This window comes from Phodopus roborovskii, unplaced genomic scaffold, assembly GCF_943737965.1.
Source record: "Phodopus roborovskii unplaced genomic scaffold, PHOROB, whole genome shotgun sequence".
NCBI classification, from domain to species: Eukaryota; Metazoa; Chordata; class Mammalia; order Rodentia; family Cricetidae; genus Phodopus; species Phodopus roborovskii.
The window spans coordinates 40,936,941-40,957,269 of record NW_026126433.1 but is presented as its reverse complement, the minus strand read 5'-3'; the positions used below and the strand labels follow the sequence as shown (position 1 = coordinate 40,957,269).

General features: G+C 46.3%; 2 protein-coding genes across 4 annotated transcripts in view; one reads left to right on the top strand and one right to left on the bottom strand.

Annotated features, from left to right (window-relative positions):
• LOC127223554 (carboxyl-terminal PDZ ligand of neuronal nitric oxide synthase protein) overlaps positions 1-14,001 on the top strand; it is a 286,357-nt gene extending 272,356 nt beyond the window's left edge. For all 3 annotated transcript variants that reach the window (XM_051186219.1, XM_051186220.1, XM_051186221.1), the window contains 2 exons: positions 9,404-9,731; positions 10,582-14,001. In XM_051186219.1, the coding sequence (XP_051042176.1) occupies positions 9,404-9,731; positions 10,582-11,077 (824 nt within the window). In that variant the 3' untranslated portion in view covers positions 11,078-14,001. The remainder of the gene's footprint in view (positions 1-9,403; positions 9,732-10,581) is intronic.
• Positions 1,346-4,131, bottom strand: Spata46 (spermatogenesis associated 46). Its single transcript, XM_051186224.1, has 2 exons — positions 3,962-4,131; positions 1,346-1,936 (listed from the first exon to the last, which is right to left on the bottom strand). The coding sequence occupies exons 1-2, from the start codon at positions 4,062-4,064 to the stop codon at positions 1,425-1,427; spliced, it is 615 nt and encodes a 204-aa protein (XP_051042181.1). The 5' UTR covers positions 4,065-4,131; the 3' UTR covers positions 1,346-1,424.
• Positions 14,002-20,329: the final 6,328 nt, after the last annotated feature.

Below are 20,329 nucleotides of genomic sequence, written 5' to 3'. Positions count from 1 at the left end.
GAAACCAAGAGCGGCCTTTCCTGGGTCTGAGTAGCCCCATCTAAGGGACATGACACATATGCCCAACCACACATGTTAAGAGGCCATGTTCCAGAGCTCAGTGGCTTTTCCAGTTAAGAACACAAAGTACATGCTAGAAAGGCTCATCAGTCACATGTCTCCCTTGGGGGATGGTATCCAGGGGAATGATGTCAGGGTTGCCTAGAGACTACCTGGCTTCTGAGGAACCAGGTTGTGACCTGCAAATCCTAGCTCTTAAGACTGACAGTCAGACACTGGACTCTTGCTAAGAAGGGAGGGCACAGAAAAAGCAATAGAAAGCAGGGCTTGATGAAGGGTCAGGGTTGTTCTCATAGTAGGTTAAGTGATAGGGATTTGAGCACAGCATTTCTTGTGCTGGAGAAACATCAAAACCATGCATGATATTTTGACAACACAATAATAAACAGACGCAGCTCTGCTAAACCATAAAGTCAGGCTCCAGAAAGGGTCACTGTGTATCATGGGAAAAGCAAAGGAGAGGGACCTGCACACATTGACCCAGTCTTGTGGGGAGGCAAGGACTAAGAGACAGTTGATAGCCAGTCCCCGAGAGGAACTGCCAGGTCATCTTTCTGCATCAGATTGGCAGAAAGGTTGCCCTGAAATGGAGTCAGGGTCAGGACTGTCTGACTAGTATGTTGTCTGAGGACAGAACATGGTGTTATTACATGATTACCTGCCTATTTTGACATGACCCAAAACAGCCATGGAAATATAAGTATAAATTCTGTCTGCTTCAGCAAGAAGTACCCACTCTGGGTCATAGTCATGGTACATGTGGTGGAAGTAATCTAACCTCCTTGTGCTGGGAGTCATGGTATCCTCTCCAGAGGTATAACTCCCTTGAACAGTTAATATCTCAGGTGCCTTTCAAACTACAGGAATTCTTCCTCTGCCCTTTGTCCTTGGTGTGGGCAAGGACCAATCCTGTAGACAAGCACCCCGGAGCAGTGGTGTTTACATATGCACTGTCTCAGAGTCACCTTGGAGGCTGTTTATGGCAGGCACAGCTGGTCAGGCTCTTACCTCAGAGTTTCTGACCCAGTAAGTCCAAGTGTGTTCCAGGATTTGTGTCTCTTATTGATTCCCAGAGGAAGCCACCACTGCTAGTCTAGGCATCTTGCTTTAATGGACACTTTGAGGATATTCTCAAACTTCAAAGTATGATGTTTATCTTAAGAGACAGAGAGACAAAGCAGTGGGTCTAGCATTGGTAGGCCATCACTAATTGAAGGTGATGAAGACTCACTGGGTACCAAGAAGAGCAGATGATGGAGGGTGACCAGACTTGACAAAAGAAGAATATGACTAACTTCAATTTATTGTCACCCCTCCAGAGGCAAAAGTGGGCTTCATCCCTATTTACCTGAGGTGTTAGCAGACTACTTGAAGGCCTGGCAGCTGCCCAAGGAAAGCCTATCTCCTGGCCGGGCCTTCTGTTCCTTGCCCCAGAGAGTTTTGAGCTTTCGGTAGTACACCTTGCAGCTGAAACCCTCCTTGAAGCCCCCCTTGATGTGGCTCTTGAGGGAGTGCAGAGTGGGGTACATTCGGCAGCAGGCTGCACATTTGTAGCCATTCTGTTGGGCTGGGTGCCACTTGGAAGCCATTAGGATGTCCTGGGATGTAATAGATTCCAAACCATGTTTGGATTTCTTGTTGGCCTCCCTGGGGTATGCATTGTCTTGGGAGGAAGAAGACGAGCAGACACTGTCAGCCACATCCTCAATAAGGCAACTGTCCCCTCTGCCCTCTTCCCAGTCCACCTCTGGGAATCCATAGGCCTCCAGGTGGCTTTCTTTGTCTGTGCATACGAAGTAGCTGTAAGGGGAAAACCAGGGACGGTAGATGGTGCAGTTTCGCCTCAGCTGCTCCCCATTCTGGGTGTCCCCCAAGTCTGCAAAGGAAAGGGCAGGGTCTGAGTTTGGGGCTGAGGGAATGGAAGAGTGAAATGGCTGGATGGTGACAGACAGTCATCCATGACCTCAGGACACTTGTGCTCCACCTTAGTGGTGGCTGGGAGACCACGGGTGATGAGGGGATGGGAAAAACAACCCAAGACATCCATTTCTGCTGCATTCTTTTCCTGCTCGTGAAAAAGAACCATGGGATGTCTGGGCAAGAGACAGACACCTTGACTTCTGACTCCTCTAAGGATAGGCAAGGACAGGTAGACATCTGACCTCTTATAATCTTTCTGTCACTGATGGTTTGACAACTTTTCCAGTCTTGGTACCTATTCTAATCCCTCCATAGACCTCTCAGACAGAAACTGGCTCTCCAGATGAGCTTGGCAGAAAGGAGTGAGGAGGCAAGAAGCCTCCGTGGGCCTGTGGGCCTCTACTAAAGGAGGCATGGGTGAAAAGCATGTGGTGCAGATCCCCTTCCCTTTAGGGGTACAGCCCCTGACCCTCTTTAGCTTCTCACATGTCCCTGCCCAGAATAGAAGAAGGCCTCACCTGGTGAGGGCACTTGGCTATGTAGCCCGTGCCAGAGAGTATTGCTTTGATACTGGGGTGGCAGGGCCTGAGCTGGGCTCTGTCTTTATGATGCCTGGGTTATAGAAGAAACAGTGCTGAGCTGAGCAAGATTGGGAGTCCTCTTCTGGGGACCTGCCAAGACATACTTTGAAGGTTCACCTCCTCAAAACTAATTCAAAACAATTAACTCAAGCTGAATGCAAACAAGCAGGCCTGTTCTAGCTGGTATCCCAGGGAGTCATAGATGGGGAAGTTTCTTCAGACCTAAAAAAATGTCCTCTGGAAACCAAGTATTAAGATTTGGCCAGGTCAGGAGCATGCCATGGCGGTAAAGGTCATATCTAACTTGATTAAAGCTTTGGTTTCCGTATTACTGAAGATTTGTCTCATGACACTTTTTTCCTTGGCTCACCCCTCACCTGATGCTCCTGCTTATCACACATAACTTCACTTTCTCAGGACTCTGGAATACACATTCCAAAATGGGCTCTCTGATCATAGCCCATAGGCAAGTTGCATGGTCCCTTTGAGAATAAGAAAAAGCAAGGCACATTTTCCAGTTGAAACATCTCATCCCTCAGTCAGAGGTGAGGTGTGTGGCTCCTTGTTGAATGTTGTACATCAAACAGCTATTAAATCTCATGTGACAAATTCACTTAAGAAGAGTTTATGGCCATCCAGGGTTGGGGATTAGTTCAGTGGGAGAACAATGCACGAGGCTCTGTGTTCGATCTCTACAAGGTAGGTATGTAAGAAAGTAGATTTGCCTTGAACCCACAGCAATGGCTAAGCTTTTTTAAGGAGATAACTTTTAAACTGTTCTCTGTGGAGGCAAATGGATGTTTAGGATAGATCTCACAGCAGTACAGCTCAGTACTAAACAAGATCCTAGAGGATCTTGTTCTAAATCATTGGATCTGGGATGGAGGCTTGAGAAGCAGCCTTTCTCAGCCTCCAAGTGATGCTCACATTCAAGAGCCAGGGTCATACTTCAGTTGACAAGTCCTCACATGTCTCCCTTTGTTCCTCCCTGTGCTCATCAATTAGCCTACTTCCTGCCACTAACTAATGCTTTTTGTTGTTGTTGTTGTTGGTTTTGTTTTATTTTGGGTTTTTTTTTCCTCCAGTTGAAGACCAAGTTAATAGGAGAGCCTGTTCTCTCTGTAGACAGATCACCACAATTGAGATTTCATGTAGAAGCTAGCTCTAGGAGAAAGAAAGGTGACAACAAATGCTTCTGCCATCTGTCCCTTGCCAGAGTTTATGAATCAGCAAGACTTACCAGGAATGCAATCTTTTGAAAACTTATGTTATTTGGCTTTCTCAACCAATCATGATCCTATAGGATGATCTGACAGGATCATAGTTTTTCAAACAATACTCAAAAAAGTTTAATGAATAAAATCCCATATCTTTTTAGTCCTAATGACTTCAGCATTTACCTGGTAAGCTGGAGGCAAGTGAGGATATAATATCAGGAAAAGCACTCAGGGCAGAGGAAGAGATTCGAGGTCTAGAGACGCTGAGAAGTGAGAAGTTCTCCATGTTCTGACCACCACAAGGTATGGAGGTTACACACCTGCTCCTGGGAGGCTGGCCAGATTGTCTAGGCAGTAAACATTCTGAATGGAACTGACATCATAAGGTCCCGTGATTCCATTAACCAATGAGGTTACGACTTTAAAAGATGCATGCAGTTGTCTTGTGTGCAAGAATTCTGCCTTTTGTAACTACTTTTTTTGTTTTCTGTTTAGTTTAAAGTTTTAATTGTTATACGAAGCATTAGCTATCATTGTGAAATTTTTTAACAAAGTGTGATTAAGGAGATTTTTTCCTCCCTTCTCTACCCACCCCCTAACCTCCCAACCCCCACAGCCTTTCATTTACATGTGCCCTTTTGTCCTTTCCTACCTTCCTTAGCATCTCTTTTTATTATTCCTGGGTCTCTTTTTCTATATATACATTTTTCTATATATATATATCACAATCTAGACTCTGCACATGGAAAAAAGATGTCCAGTTTTTGAATATTTTTGAGTTGGCTCACCTTGTTTAATATTATAGCTTCCACAGTTAAGCTAGTTAAACGGGGGACCTAGAAACAAACTGCCATCTAACTTTTGACAAGAGGTGTCAAAATCATGCGACGAGGAAAAGATAAATAGTTCTAGCAAAACTGTGTGTCCATCGGCAAAAGAATACAGTTGGACCCATTTACAACCGGAAATGCTGCAACTGCTAGAGAAAACATAAGAAATGCACTTCAAAATTCTCACTATAGTCAAGAACTTTCTCAGCAGAACTCCGGTGGCTCAGGAAATAGCCCCAGGATGAAACGGCATGAAGCTAAAAAGCCACTGTATAGCAAAAGAAGCTATTGGTGGAGTGAATGGGTATCCCACAGAATGGAAGAAAAGTCTCTGCCATTTATACTTCACATGGGGGGGAGCGGAGTGGGTAATAGCTGAATTTTCTTTTCTTGACTGAGACTGTCCAGCCAGAAGGAAGAATATTGTAGAGCCATGACAGTGGGGTTGCTCATCCCATATTTTCTTTATGAGCATCACCTTTTCTGTGTTGACATTCCTATGTGTTCCCTCTGTCCTCTGGGAGTGACCATCATGCTTTTCATCTCCCTGGTTTTCCTCTACCTCTCAACATTTTAGCTGTTTTCTACTGGTTGTATTGTTTAGAGCAGGGTTTTTTTTTTTGTTTTGTTTTGTTTTGTTTTCTTAATGTGTTTTGTTTTCTAAACTACCTGGAGGTAAGTTACTCTATATCCTTTTATGTCTAAACACTTCAGCCTATATTTCCTAACGTTAGGGATCAGATATTGTTTCTAATTGCATCCTACCATGCTCACTGGAAGGTTGTGTACTGATGAGACTGTGGACTCTGGGACTGCCTTGTCTCTCTACCTTCCTTTCCTATATAACAACCTGGCACCTTAATAGGATGTAGAATAAGAATGAAAGGTGATTGTGAGCCTTGTAGGAGAAGATGCAGGCATCCCCATATGGACCATCAAAGCCAGTCAACTTAGAAACATAGAGGCCTTGGATGTAAACGGTGATGTATTTACACTGACTGCAAAGGACAGTCTCATCCTAAACTCTCAATTATGGCCATCCAGTAGAACAATGTCTGAGCATTTATTCCCAGCTACTTGAACATTTGAAAAAATGAGGGAACCTAATTTCCCTCCTATTTCTCCCATGGTTGATTTAGACTGCTAGAATGTTTACAATGTAAGTTGAACTCTAATATTTTGGTGGCTCTAAGGTTGTTGGCCATGTCATTTGGGTCACCATGGTGTAAGGCAAAATTCATGCATGGTCTTGGAGTCTGGGTACATGATTTTAAATCCCCTCCTCCATCAGCTGCCTGTGTGGTGGGCAGCCTCTGCCACTTGGCTTTTCCATACTATTCCTTTAGACTGAGAGTGTATGAATGAATGTCTTCCTGGATGCAATATAGCAATTTACATGTGAAAGGAACACAGATGTGAGCTATATGCACAGGGTCCCAGGAACTTAGATGCGTTTTTATTACCAACTAGGTAGGCAGAATTCTTGTAAAGGGGGCCTAAAATGTTGGGAGGGAAATTGGGCAGGCTGCAGTAGTGACTTGTTGTTGTTTTGAAAACATGACCCTGTTTTGATTTAGCTATGGGAGAGTTTGTAGGAACTTGGTCTTTCCATGGTTTGCTAAAAACGTTTACGGCACAGCCTTTTTCATGTTGTTGCTGATGGCTCAAACAGGAGCTACCTCCCTCACAGTGATTGGTCACTACATAAACGTGTCTTTCTCTCATTTGTTCCCCACCTGCCTTTCGAGCCCTTTTCTCGGACAGGTAAGATCCCCTCTTCCCCCCTTTGCTTGAGTTTGTGCATGATATGGGGTGCTGTTGGGAGGGCTTCACTGCTGGGATCCAGTCATCTTTCCCACCATCGCCATCATTCTCTCAGTCACCAAGTCTAGTCCTGGGGCTTGGGGTGGCGTATGAGAGACTCAGACTCGCTAGCAAGAAAATGGTTCTCTGTGGGGATGGATGACAGAGACAAGCTTTATAGAGAAGGCAATATTTCCTAGCCTGAGCTCACAGGCCCTTGGAACCACTGCCATAGAGAGCCGTTGGGTGGTTTCTGAGACTGCAGTCACAAGTCTGAAACAGCCAGAGTGATTTCTTTGTACTACCAGCCCATCATTGAGATTTTTTTTTAAGAATTCATATAAAAGTGAAATTCAATTAAGCTAATTTATTAAATGCTTATTGTTATGCAAAGACTTGTGGATAATAAAAGCACTCTAAGATTCTATAGCCCCTTTCGAGGTCTCCCCTTTCTATTACATAAACCAGGCTCATTTCCCAGGAAAATTCAGGTAATGATAAAGAAAGTATATAACAGACTCACTTTAAATTGCTGAGGGATTTCTGATCTTTTACAGACTATATTATGAAAAGTAGGGGCGTACAGAAAATCCAAGTGAGGCATTATCTAGGTTGTTTGTTAAAGGTGTGCTCATGATTTGCAAATCACATTGATGGGTGTTTCCCACTTTTAAAGATGAGTGTGCTTGGTCTGACCATGTAAAGAAACCACCAAGGAAATATAAGGTCCAGGAAATAGTGGGGAACTTGCCCTCCTAATACATTGCATACAGTTCCTTTCTGGGTGGCAGGGGCAGAGGAAGATAGTGGAATTCATTCCCAAATAACCTCTGCTAGCTTGCAGGGTGCCTGAGTAAATAAAAATGAAAGGATTTGGGTCATGATAGGCAAATTCTGCCAGAAGTGGATGGCATGGTGAGAGATGTTAGTAAGAGAACGGTCAAGAGCAACTGTGGGGTAGGCTGAGTGCTCTGCTAGTATGATAGATGCACATAGAGTTCAGACAGCTTGGGACTTGTCCCAAATCCCCTAGCATGTCCTTCCTACCACATAGTAATTCCATCCCAAGAGACCTGAGGAGCTGCCAGCCCATATCCCATGAAAAACTGTGCCCATGTGAAGACCATGGAAGTCATCCATGGCTAACTCCACTCTTCTTTCCATGGCTTTCTTCCTGCCACCCAGGGACCCTTCAAATACAAATTATCTAGGCGGCTGATCCATTTGGGATTTCTCAACTCAAATCACAGAAAGTGAAACATTCTGTCTGGCTTGGAATTCAGCAATGCAGGACAAATGAGATGGAACCTGAATCCTCAGGCAAACTTAGGAAAGATAGACCCTTAGCAGACATATTGACAGTGAGAACCTAGGGACCACATACAACCTTTCTTTGTCCAGATAGACAAAAAAGCTAGAAAAATGGCCATGGACAACTAAGGCTCAAAGTCTGGCTTCTTTGGTGACTTAGATGAATTTTCAGAGAGCAAATAGATGACTAGGTGTCAGCATGTCTTAGTCAGGGTTACTATCACTGTGATGATACACTATGACCAAACGCGAGTTGAGGTGGAAAGGTTTATTTAGCTCATGCTTTACACATCCACAGACCACCACTGAAGGAAGTCAGAACCAGGAGGCAGAAGATGATGCAGAGGCTATGGAAGAGTGCTGCTTACTGGTTTGCTCCCTGTGTCTTGCTCAGCCTGCTTTTTTGCAGAACCCAGGACTACTAGCTCAGGGATGGCACCACCCACAATGGGCTGAGCCCTCCTCCATAAGTCACTACTTGAAAAAATGTTTGCTTATAGCCAGTCTTATGGAGACATTTTCGTTATTGAGGCTCCCTCCTCTCTGGTGATTCTAGCCTGTATCAAATTGACATAAAATGCTGCACCCAGTGTGAGCAGCATAACACAGAGCCTGGAGTTCCAGCCTTTCCAACAACAGATTCAGAGCTACCATCTTATCCTTCATAATTTTCCATCGGCGAAATGGATTTTGGGCATTCATTTTAAATACTCATGAGTTCCTGCCATGTATTAAGCCCATGTTTGGTGTTGAATATACAAAGACACATGGATTGTGGCCTCAGCCTTGGGAATGTTTACCACCCAGTAAGCTAACCCTCAAGCCAACTGTTCAAGCCATACAAAAGTCCCAGAGGATCTTCCATAGCCATTTCATGAGGGAAGAGCCCAAGACTCTGGGTTAGAAGGCCTGAGTTCTGATTCTAGCCCACAGTTACTACTCTGAGCCTCTCCCTAGTCTAATGAGCTCCTTTAGTAGGTTCCCATGGGAATGAGTGGACAGAGTTTGGGAGGATACTTGTACTTCCCTGGAAGCAAAGTCCTGTCCATGTGGCACACATGGGATCTGTTTGTCTGACTGCCTCTGTGGCCTCTGTGTCTACAAATTTACCTGCTTCCCCAAGTTCCATTCCAGAAGAGCTTAGGAGCTGCTGGCTCATGTTCCATAGAGAGAATGTGTCACACTGTGTCTTCAGTAGGGAGATACCAGCACAGAACCCTTGCCTGCCATTCCTGGAGGAGGCCAGGTTCCCAGTGCCTGAGAAAGAAAGTGCAGCATATGTGCCCAGCAGTGTAAACATGTCACACTTCATTGTCATCCTCATTTTCTCTCTGCTTCAAAAGGTCTCATGGCCCCATGGCCAAAGATGTCAAGGAGACTGGTTTAAAGGAATACTCTTGACTCTTTATGGCTGATTCAGTCACTGATTAACCAGGATAGGGAACAACTGAAATTTTTGGTCACATGTCCTATCACACACACACACACACAAAAAGAACAAGAAGAAGAAAAGAAAAGACAAGACTATCCTGGAAAGTTTAAAAGCAGCTTTACTAGAAGCTTCCAAAACTCTGCTGGGAAAAGCCCCAAGTGTGTTATAAATCAAGGAAAGATGAAGAATGAAGCCCAGGGTCCTACTCCCCTCCACTTACATGTCTTTCTCTCTCTTCTTTGTTCATAGTTGACCACAGCATGTTTGAGAATTTGAACACAGCCCTCACTCCAAAGCTCCAATCCAGCCGTTCCTTCCCGCACCTGTCCAGATCTGCAGCCCCAAGTACCATCACCCCTGGCTCTGCAGAGTCAGGAGGACCAGGACTGAGGGTGGGCAGCAGCCAGCACCTTAAGAACCTGGGCAAAGCCATGGGGGCCAAGGTCAATGACCTCCTGCGAAGAAAGGAGTCCTCAAGCCTGGGCAGTGTGGGTGTGATGGAGATTAACAAGACTGCTGGAGCCCAGCTGGCTGGTGGAGAAGAGGCAGCCTGTGGAGCCTGGCTGGAGGATGAGAGGTGAGTCCTCTGTCACCTCACCACTATCCCACTTGAAGAGGTAGGAACACAGACAAGCTACAGCATATTCCGGAGAAAACAGACCCAAGGAAGGGATGAGCAAGTCAAGAAAAGCTGAAATCCACCTGTGTTCACAGAGCCCGCTTCAGCTCTCGTGGCCAGAGAACCACTTCCTGCCTGGGTGTTGCGTGCTTAGCTCTGTTTCATCCTGTGACTCAGGCTAGCCTAGAACACACTTTTCCAGACCAAGCAATCTGACCTCAAAGTCATGGCAATTCTGTCTTGGCTTTCCTGGGATGACAGGTGTGAGCCACCATGCCTGGTTTAGGTATAGTTTCCTTTGCAAATGATCCAAGTTCAGAGAGGTGGCTGTGCCTCTCAGTTAGTATTTGGAACTGAATTTGAACCTTGGTGTCACTCAAACTCCTCTCATGGGTTCTTATGTCAGCCAGTCCTGAGAACTGCTACTGTAGACTGAGTGCCTGATGGGAAGGGAAAAACCCACTACAGCTACTTCTGTTTCCACCCAACAGCTCCTTTCCAGGCCTTGAGTCCAACACCTTTGCCAAGAGCTCATGTGCCCTTTAATGGGGCCGAGTACTTGGGTTCTGAGATGACCAGGATCTTTCTCCAACCTCACAGAGGCAGCACTTTGTGCCACTCTGAGCACTGAATGAGGAGGGAACAGCTCTGTAGCTGAGATCTACACCCTTAACTCAGAATGAACACTCAGTAGAAGAAGTACTCTCTTGGGGGAAAGCTGAAGGAGCAGCTGGAGTAGAGAATCAATAATATTAATAATATGTCTCACCGTCATAAAGCCTGAACATTTACTGTCATGGTCTTGCAGGTCAGTCCAAGAAGCCTTCCCTCTGCTGGATCCTCCACCTCCCATAACCCGGAAGCGAACCCCTCGGGCCCTGAAGACCACCCAGGACATGCTGATTTCATCACAGCCAGTCCTAAGCAATCTAGAATATGGGACAGAATTGTCACCTGGGCAGGTCCAGGACACTCTACTCACTGCTCAGCCTGTCTCTACAGATAATTCACGACCAGAGTCTATCATTGAAATGGGAGACAAGGGAGAGGCTCTGCCCAATGGTGAGGTGTCCCTGTTGGTACCTGACCTAATACACAAGAACAGCCAGGAAGAATCCAAGCTAAAGGTGACTGAATGCAGAAGAGCCTCCTCCCCTGACCCCATTGAGAGGAATGGCCTCAAACTCAGCTTGAGTCCCATCAGCCTAGCTGAGTCCTGGGAGAACAGCAGCCCACCTCCACTGGCACGGACCTCCAGCCTTGACAATGAGGGCCTTCACCCAGACCTGCTGTCCTTTGAGTAGTGTCTTGTCTTCCCTGCTGAACACACTCTTCACTTTGTCCTCCACTACACACAGGTTCTTTGTCCCAACTCTGTCATGCCCTCATCTTCCTTCATGGAAGGTACGGCACAGCCTACTCTCTACCTAAGGTGTTGCAGGACCAGATGGCCACAAGTAGTCCCACTTAAGGAGTCTGCAGAATGGCAAAAGGATGGGGGTGGCATCTCTGATCCTACTTCTCTGTAAGATCTTCTGGCTGCTACTGGAATTCATCCACCATCAGTCTTGTCCCAACTTCCTACTGAATTACAGGACCACCAGCCTAGGAGGATGGCTTTGGCAGGAACTCTTTGCCTGTCTGATCAGATGCATATGCTGTCTGTTCTTTCATCCACCCACCCCCTCACCCAGCCCTGATTCTGTCCCTTTCCTCCATAGTGGCCCAAGGACTCCCTGCCTTGAAGGAAATACAGCTAGGGAACAGTGGTAGGTTTGGCTTGATGATGGGACTTTGCCTAGATAGCTACACTCTTGACACCACCTCACCATAGTTCCTTCAGCCTCTAGGCCACATGGATCTCTAGCCACCACCTTTCCTCTATTTCTGGGTTAGGGCCAGTGGAGGTGCTTCAAAGGCTTGGGACCTTGAGGGCTTCCTCAAAGTTTTAACTTTGTTACCAGGGTCCCCAAGGTTTTCCCCATACAGTTAGAAGCTCCCTACATCTCTGGATAGGCACTTAGGACAATGGTGTGGGTAGTTGTGCTGGGGTTCCTTGCTGTGTGTGTGAAGATGGGGGTAGGCTGGCCCCTGAGAAAGCAGCGGAGAGTGTTCTGGTGTTCAAGAGAAGAGCTTTAGGAGCATGGAATGGATCTACAAGATCATAGAGAAGAGTACAGCAGGGACTGAGAAGAGCATCAAATCAGAGCAGCATCTCGGGCCACTCCACACCAAGAATTAGGCAGTGCCGGGGGCCTGGGAACAGTGTGTGTGAGAGCCAGGGTGTAGCATGTGAGAGACTGGAATGTGGTAAGGACTGTGGAGGCAAAGCAGTTGTCACTAAGTGAGAGTGCTTCTTTGTGTTTGTGCTGAGGTTGCCTGAATTCCCTGCAGCCCCAGGTCTGCCCAGAGATACCCCGAGCCTCTGTGCTTTATCCACCTAACAGCAAACCTCCTCTGCCTTTGTCGTCGGGATCTGTGTGAGGAACCAACAAGGTTTATCAACCCTTGACCAGCTCCTGCCTTCCAGGTTAACTTGCTCTGTGTTTCTTTCTCCCTGCAGGGGCCCTATCATGCTGTCTTCCTGTGGCCAGGAGACTCTGTAGTGATCCTAGCCACAAGGGTCTTTGTAGTCAGAAGAGGACATCCCTGTTCTCGAACAAGGTGGTCAGAACCCCACAAGGAGACTGGGGATGATGCATCCAGTCAGGGCAGGCCATGTAGCAGTCATCTGTTCTACTTCCCGTGGTCTTCCCTTTTCTGCTTGCTTGGCTTCCCATCTGTGAGACTGGGGCACACATGTCTCACTTGCTAGTTCAACATCACCAACGTGCTTCCCTTCTCCTGTTCAGCAGACATCTGAGCTAACTCCTGCAGAACCAGAATAGATCTCAGCCACATCCCTGGGGTGTGGTTTCCTTCCAATAGCCTTTCTTAAGCAGCTATATGGCTTCATCCATCTCTGCTTTCCAATCCTCTTCTCTTGCTCCATCTCCCATTGCAATGAATGCAGAGATTCATTCCATGTTCCCTGCATAGTCTGGTCTCTTCCTCTCAGATGAGAATCCATGCAGCTAGACATCTGAAGGCTCTGGTAGAGTACACAGGACTGTTAGCACATATGTAGCGCACATGACTTGCTCCAAGAACATCCCAAGGATGTGACATCTGACCCTGAAGTCTGAGAAGTCCTTAGGGCTAGCATTTGAGGATCTATGAATTTTCCCCAGAGGGATTTGTGATATTACCCAAAACGGAGCATTTATGCTGCAGGGTAGAAAGTCTAGACATGCACTGGAGCACATGTCCAATGTGATCTGAGCTCTCCATACCAGAATCATGGTCTGCTCCTTCCCAAAAGTGCCTAAGTGATATGGTTACCTAAAACCAACAGCATGACATTTGGCTTGCTTAAGCACCCAGGATACTGCTAGAGTCCTGGCCTTCAGGACCCGTGAGAAGGAAGCTTCGGAGTACTTTAGACTTGGGCTTGATGTTGAATTAGGTGCCACGGATGCCTACACCAACTCCTAGGGTCGTGGCCATCTCCCTACTACAGAAGTGATGCTGCTACCTCAGGAGGTCCTCTGAGACTGAGCCTTGTCTTAGATGCTGCAGATATTGCCTGGTACTAGGGGCTAAGTACTTCCCAGGAACCAGCAGGAACAAATCCTCTTGATAGCTTCGGCTCACATCAGCTCTTCCATCTAGTGCCCCAACAGGCTCACTGACCATCTCAGCAGTCTGGACTGTAGCATGGCAGCCTTCACAATGAACCAAGATCCTCTGGGGACTTAGTCCTTGGGTAGTTTTATATGTATAGGGGGCAGGCTTAATGGGGAGGAATGAAGGATCTAATGAAGAAGCTGGGGCCTTGGAGCCCCCCCACACACACACTTCTTTCCAGCTTCATTGTATACCCCTGTCCAGCCCATAGCTTTACCCTTATAGATCACAATGTAAGCTTCCAGAAGCCCTGGAAAGAGGGTACCTCCTCCCCTGTCCCAGCCCACACTTCTCTCTAGAAATGTACCTGTGAATGTTCTGTATCTGCAAGATATGAAGACATGTGTTTTTAACTCATCATCTTTTACAGAACAACTTTTGTCCCTGTTTGGAAGAACAAGATTATAGTTCTATTCTGAGTATTTTTTAGAGAGCTCATATTTATATTTTTAGAGATTTTTCTTGTAGAAGGAAATTACATAATAAAATGATAATGTGTTTTGCTGGCTTGTCTTTTTTCCTCCTGACTGGTGGAAAATTCTGGAGTCCTAGGCTCCTGGAGGCTCCCTGGGTAGGTGCAGAGCCATGACATTTTTGCTTTGCATTCCTGTAAGACTGAGGAATGAGAGAGCTGGAGGGGATGAGGAAGAGAGCTACCGCAAGCAAACTTCCAACTTGAGACTGTTAGACTAATGAGGATGAGTTAGGATGAACCGTCTGCTATGCCACTGATTGGCGGACTGCTGTGAGGATCTTCATCTGTGACTGTTTCTGGACCATCAACATGATGTGTACATGTCCAGCCCTCCTTGAGGGGAAGCTGTAAGGAAATACAAATGCCCATTGAATCCTTCTTGAAGATCTTACCCTAGTGTCCACAGCCTGCTTCCATCTCAAAGGGATGGAAGAGCATGATCATGTGTACATTCGCCCCTCAGGGATCAGAACAGCTCCCTCACAGGGAGTTAGCATCAGCAGCTATGAGAAAAATACTCAAAGCTGTTGACTTTGAAGAAATTGTTCTCCTATGGCTGCTCCGGACTGGGACAGCCCTTGATGTCATTTGCTGATGCCATGAACAAGAGCTGGTGTGGAGTCCTTTTACCGTCACTGCTGTCGGATTTCAGGGTTAGGGGAGTCATGCTGTACAACAGCAGTTCTCAACCTGTGGGGCGTGACACTTTGGGGTTGAATGGCCATTTCACTAGGGGTCACCTAAGACCATCAGAAAACACAGATATTTACATTATGATTCATAACAGTGGAAAATTACAGTTATTAAGTAGCAATGAAAATAATTTTATGGTTGGGGTCACCACAACATGAGGAACTTTGTTAAAAGGTTGCAGCATTAGGAAGGTTGGGAACCATTACTCTAAAGAGTCAGTCAAGCCTTTGACTTCCTCAAAGGGAGGAAGGTAGAAAGGAAACAGGAAGGGAAGGGAAAGGGGCTTCCATTGTGTTCACACAAGCTATTCACATCACCAGAGGGGGGAAATGGGGGCCTTTCTGTCTAGACCTTTCATTTGCTGCCATGACTAAACCTGGGTTTGGAGTCTACAGTTCAGCATGCAGAGGCTCCCTGGTTCTGTGTCAGAAGCATCTCTACATGAGTCGAAGGCTCTGACCTTTTCTGCATCTCATTGTGTTTTCCCAGAGGTGGCAAAGAAGAGAGAAACTGGGCTTTCTAAGCTAGCTTGCTCGTCCTGCTGTGGGGCACGGCTATGTTATTCCAAGAAAGCCAGAGTAACACAAAAACCAACCCAGCGGTATCCCATGCATGGGAAGATGCATTGAAAATACTTACAATAGCAACATTTTTCTTCAAGTGTGTGCTCCAGTGACCATTCTTTAGGCGACCTCTCCCATTGGATGGCTTTGGGGTCTGCTTCTGTCATCAATTCAGGTGTGAAATGTGCCTGTTATATGCACTTCTTTCCCACCACTGTGCAAAGCTGTTTCTGGTTTTGGTGTTTTGGTTAGTTTTGTTTTGTTTTGCCCACAGCCAGTTATGCAGAAATGGTTCTGGAAAAAAAGTTTTTCGGGAAATTTTTAAGTGTAGATGTGTGTATGTACATGACTCTTTATCAATGCTGTCTTCTAAGCTGAACCACTGGTCTAGAAACTAGGGGTTTCTACATTAAAGATTGGATTTTTATTCAGACTCTGGAAGTGAGTGATATAGGGTCCTCTCTGTTCACAGAGGATGAGGATGGCATGCCTTCCCTGTAGGTGTTATGCCAACATGATGTCTTAGAGCATGGCAGAACCACCCAAGCAGGTCACTTAGTTTCTACTAAGAATGTCCATTTCCTCTGGGTTTACAGCAATTGCTGAGGGACATTGACAGCCTACTGTAGGCCATTGAGAACACTACTTTGTTCCCAGGGTCTGTGCAATGCTGGTGGGGAACCCCAGCTTATATTCAAATATAACGGAATTAGCACTTCTAAACAGCCCCAGATGCTGTGCCAAATTCAGAGAATCCCTTCTTGTTCAGTCCACTCACCAATTTTGGAATCCCTCAAGGTATGTGAATGCAAAGACGTTCGGGAACTTTGTAAGCATCATTGGCTCTTTGTGGTCCCTGCCATCCCACACCTCTGAATTTCCAGTCCATCCTTGCCATAATGAGTATCTCTAAGATTTTGGCCCTTGGTGATCCCTTAGGTTTCAGTCAGCAGTGCTCCCCACAAGGTCCTCCCAAGCATAGAGTACCTCATGTGGAGTGCTCTCCCACTGTGGCTCTCCTGGGAGTAGGAACAAGTTCAGACAACTCCTATGGCAGATCTACTACCTCCCCAAGTACAAGTGGCACGTCTGCTTTTCATCTCCCAAGAAAGCTGGCTTTGGAAACTTCCAGTTGTCCAGTGAAAGCCCTGTGGAGGGCTTTGTCCCTCCAGTGCGCCTTCCTCCCTGCTGCCATCTGCAGCAGGGGCATGCGGTGAAAGCCCAGACTTCCCACCACAGACTTCCTACTAATGAGAAAATTCCTCCACCTTCCGTATCTAGGGACCGACCCACTTGAGACACGAGTCTTTGTGTCCAGCTTATCTCCAGCTGCTGCCATGATGAATAGCCCAGCCCAAGGGAGCCTGGGGAAGCTCTACCCCCCAGGAAACTTAGTTATTAATATAGACAGGGAAACAGTCCCGAAGAAATATTTAAGGACCAACTCCAATACAGCAGACTGCATTCTGTCTCGTGGGAGTTGCTTGAGATTTATGTTGGTTACATGGCGCAGGAACCGTGGCCTGTGTTTTCCTTTGCTAGAGGAAAAGAAAAAGGCCTACAAATAAAACCCACCAACAAATGTAGCTTTCCCTCCTCTCCTTTTACTGTTTCAACAGTGAGTTGTTTTCAGAGCCATCTGCTTAGCTACCTTCTTTCTTCTAACATCCCTCTGTTTGCCACCTTTTCTGTCCTAAGCTTGTGCTCATTATGCAATTCCACTTGGCTCAATCAGATGTTCAGGCACATCCAAGTGTTCAGCCCACACTGTGGGCCAACTCACAACTCCCCAGGAGGTTTGGGATTGTCCCAGCCACTGATGGGCAGGGAAGGGACTTCTGTGGCAGAGGGAAGTAAATCCCTGTAAAGGGCTTGAGACCCAAGCAACTTTGGTGAGTTTGCTGTGCCTGCAATGGCACCCAGTCTTGCACCACCCTTCCCAGGCACCTCCTGGTTCCCGGTAAACTCTGTTCCGATAGGCCTTCCTGGAGCTGTACCTTTTAGAGATGAGGTCAATAACCACATTTGTGGGGGGTGATTGCATGCATTACAGATCAACCGAACGAGTGAGCTCAGCGGCCTTGGCTGGGCCTCTCCCTTATCAGCCAGTGACTGTGGGTAGTATACAGTGTGACCACTGGGGCCAGGAGTGGGCTGTCAGATGGTTCTCTGTACTCTAGATCATTCTTTACCCAGCCCCAACCTACCTGCCTTTCCAGGTTCCTATGCCACCATTCCATCTCTGCCTTGGGACCCCAGGACCCCTTATTGCCCACAGTTGCTTCTCTGCTTTTGTTTTAGTTTTTGTTTTTTGGGGGGGCTTGTTTGTTTGGGTTTTGTTTTTGTTTTTTGAGAGGGGGGCTTCACTACATAGCCTAGGCCAGGCTTGAACTTAGAATCCTCCTGCCCTGGCCTCCCAAGGGTTACTGTGCTCGGCACCACAGCTGCCTCATCTAACCTTACACCTTCCTCTCCTCTGATCTGGTCAGGCTGTGGCCATTCACTCATCCTTCACATCTCCACTGGTGCTTTCCCTTCCTCTAGGCTTCCTGCCCTGACCCCACCCTGTTGCACTTTGAATGTGAAATCATGCATTCCAAGCCAGGCTGAGCTTTACCTTCCCAATTAGTGTGAACAGACGAGGACCAAGTGTTCAAACATTTGAACTTGGGGAATATTTACCGTCAAACCACGATGCACCCCAGTCCACCCCCTCTACTCTTCCACAGCATCCCACATTTTTGATCATGTGTCCCCCATGTGGTCTGAAGAGCAGTGCAGACTTCTGCGTCTGCCCACAAGTCTCTAAGCACTTGGGGGCAACTCCTCGGTTCCCACACAGCACCTGGCAGGTTGCAGAGACTTGGGAAAGATGTGCTTGAAGGGAACTGAACTCAAGAAACTTGTAATTTGATTTGTGTGGGGCAGATAGACAAGCTTATCTAGGTTTAGAGTAGACCCATGCTGCTGCTTCAGGCTGTATGTCTTCCTCCGTGTGTCTGTCTGGGGCAGTCTTTCTGGACCTGCTTAGTCACTGCATAGGGGACTATGGGAGGTCATGCTCAAAATGGAAACTGACTAATGGACCAGGAAGCAGCTCATTTATGTGGTCTGGAGCCTTCATTAACTCTGCTCCCTGCATGGACAGGTGCCACCTGGCCACAAGGTGCCCAGCAATGTGCTGATACTCAGTCTAATGCAAGAATACTTGGCACCCACTGATGCCAGGTGGATGCTTGCACCCCTGAGCTCTCACACTCCCCTTTGCCTCTCTAGGCATTCATGGAATCATAATTGTATTCGCCAAAGCTTCTGTGTAGCCCAGCAATTGTCCGCCTCAATTTGCACTCATCATCTCATTTGCTTTTCTCAGGAACACTCTACAGGCAATCTTAGCAAGCCCGTTTTTCAGACACATAATCTTTCACTATGTTCTGAAAAATTCACACACAATCCCATTAATTCTCATGTCTTGAAAGGGGATATTTCAACATCACCGAGGGAGCAGTGAAAGGAGGGGCTGAACCTTACAACTGATGCAAAATAAAACGAGCCCCAAAGACCAAGGTTTTCAGACTGGGAATGGCTCCCCTTTCCTGCTACCCACAGATCTGTGTGCTTCCATCACACCAGCTAATAAACAAATTCAGGAACTAGTCATAGCCCAGAAATAAAGTTTGACCTTCTCCAGGGATAAATGTAATTTCCCTGAATGCTGAATATTCATTCAGAATGGGATTTAGAGACCCTCTCCTCTGCCTCTCATTTTCTAGAGGAAACAGCAGACAGTGCTAGGAAGGTGTCTCATGCAATCCCCACAGTAACCTTTCATAGTAAGAGGCCTTATCCTTGTTTTCTAGGTATCTCAGCTCAAAGTCCATGTCTGTCAGTAACAAAGCTGTTGTTAGTCTCCAAAAATCATTCATTCCTTTTAAAAAAAAAAAAAAAAAAAGTTATATTTGTATTTTACGTGCATTGCTATTCTGCCTGCATGTATGCCTCTGTGAGGGTGTTGGATGCCCTGGAACAGAGTTACAATTGTGAGCCACCACGTGGTTGTTGGGAATTGAACCTGGTCCTCTGGAAAAGCAGCCAGTGCTCTCAACCACTGAGCCATCTCTCCAGCCCCAAAACATCTATTCTTAAGAGCATTAGTAAGAATCCACTCTGAAATGCAAGTGTGTTTCCAGTTGTAGAAGAGTGGCGGGAATCAAAAGGCAGGGGTGCTTAGGCACTTCTCTGGTTATTGACCCTGGAGTTATTTAACTAAGCGCTGAGTTCTGCTTGGCAAATACCTGCCAAAGAAATCGTTCAGGTTTTGCAGCTACCATGGTTACTCAACAGTGCTTCACACACACACACACACACACACACACACACACACACACAAAGTAAAAACAAAAACAAAACAAAACAAAAAATCCTCATGGCCTTGGTTTTCTTGATGGCTGGCTGACCCCTTGTGGATCAATTTAGGATTGCATGCAGCATCTCATCTCTTCCATGACAAAAATGGCATTAGTAAATACTGCCCTCTGCCTGGAGTTGCTTGTATTTATGCTAAGCTCGTTTGCCTTCTCATAAGATAAGAAGTTTTTGGAGGAAAAATAAAGGTGATGACACTTCCTAAGTAGACATTCTTGATGGAGAGATAAAATAATAGGGAAGAAAATCTTTGAGTGAAAGTGTAGTCCTGGGATGGTCATGCTCTCCTGAAATGCCTGCATGAGGCAATCTGGGATTTGAGGACAGCTTGGTCTACCTAGCAAGTTCCAGGGCAACCTCCAAGACTGAGGGTCTCCAAAAGTTTAAGATCCTGAGAATCAAATGATGTAGAGTTTGAAACAAAAACAAAACAAAACACAGAGCAAGGAAGAATATTTTTAAAACACATTACAATTGAACATATTACATAGAAATTTAAGATCATAAAGACCAGCAACCCTTTAAATTTCCAGGGTAAAATCATCTGTGAAGGAGAATCCAGTTGACATGTTTTCTCAGTAAGATGCCCATGGCACAAAATTAAAGAGGCTAATGAAAATGGCTTAGCATTATTACGTTGTGAGATTTTAATCTACTATTTGTTATGTAGTTCG

Bases quoted from the DNA above. Each gene is read 5' to 3' on its own strand.
- Spata46 (XM_051186224.1), bottom strand. From the start codon at position 4,064: ATGGAGAACTTCTCACTTCTCAGCGTCTCTAGACCTCGAATCTCTTCC. The intron at 1,937-3,961 runs GTAAATGCTGAA...TTTCCTTTGCAG, and splicing joins ACTTGCCTCCAGCTTACCAG to ACTTGGGGGACACCCAGAAT.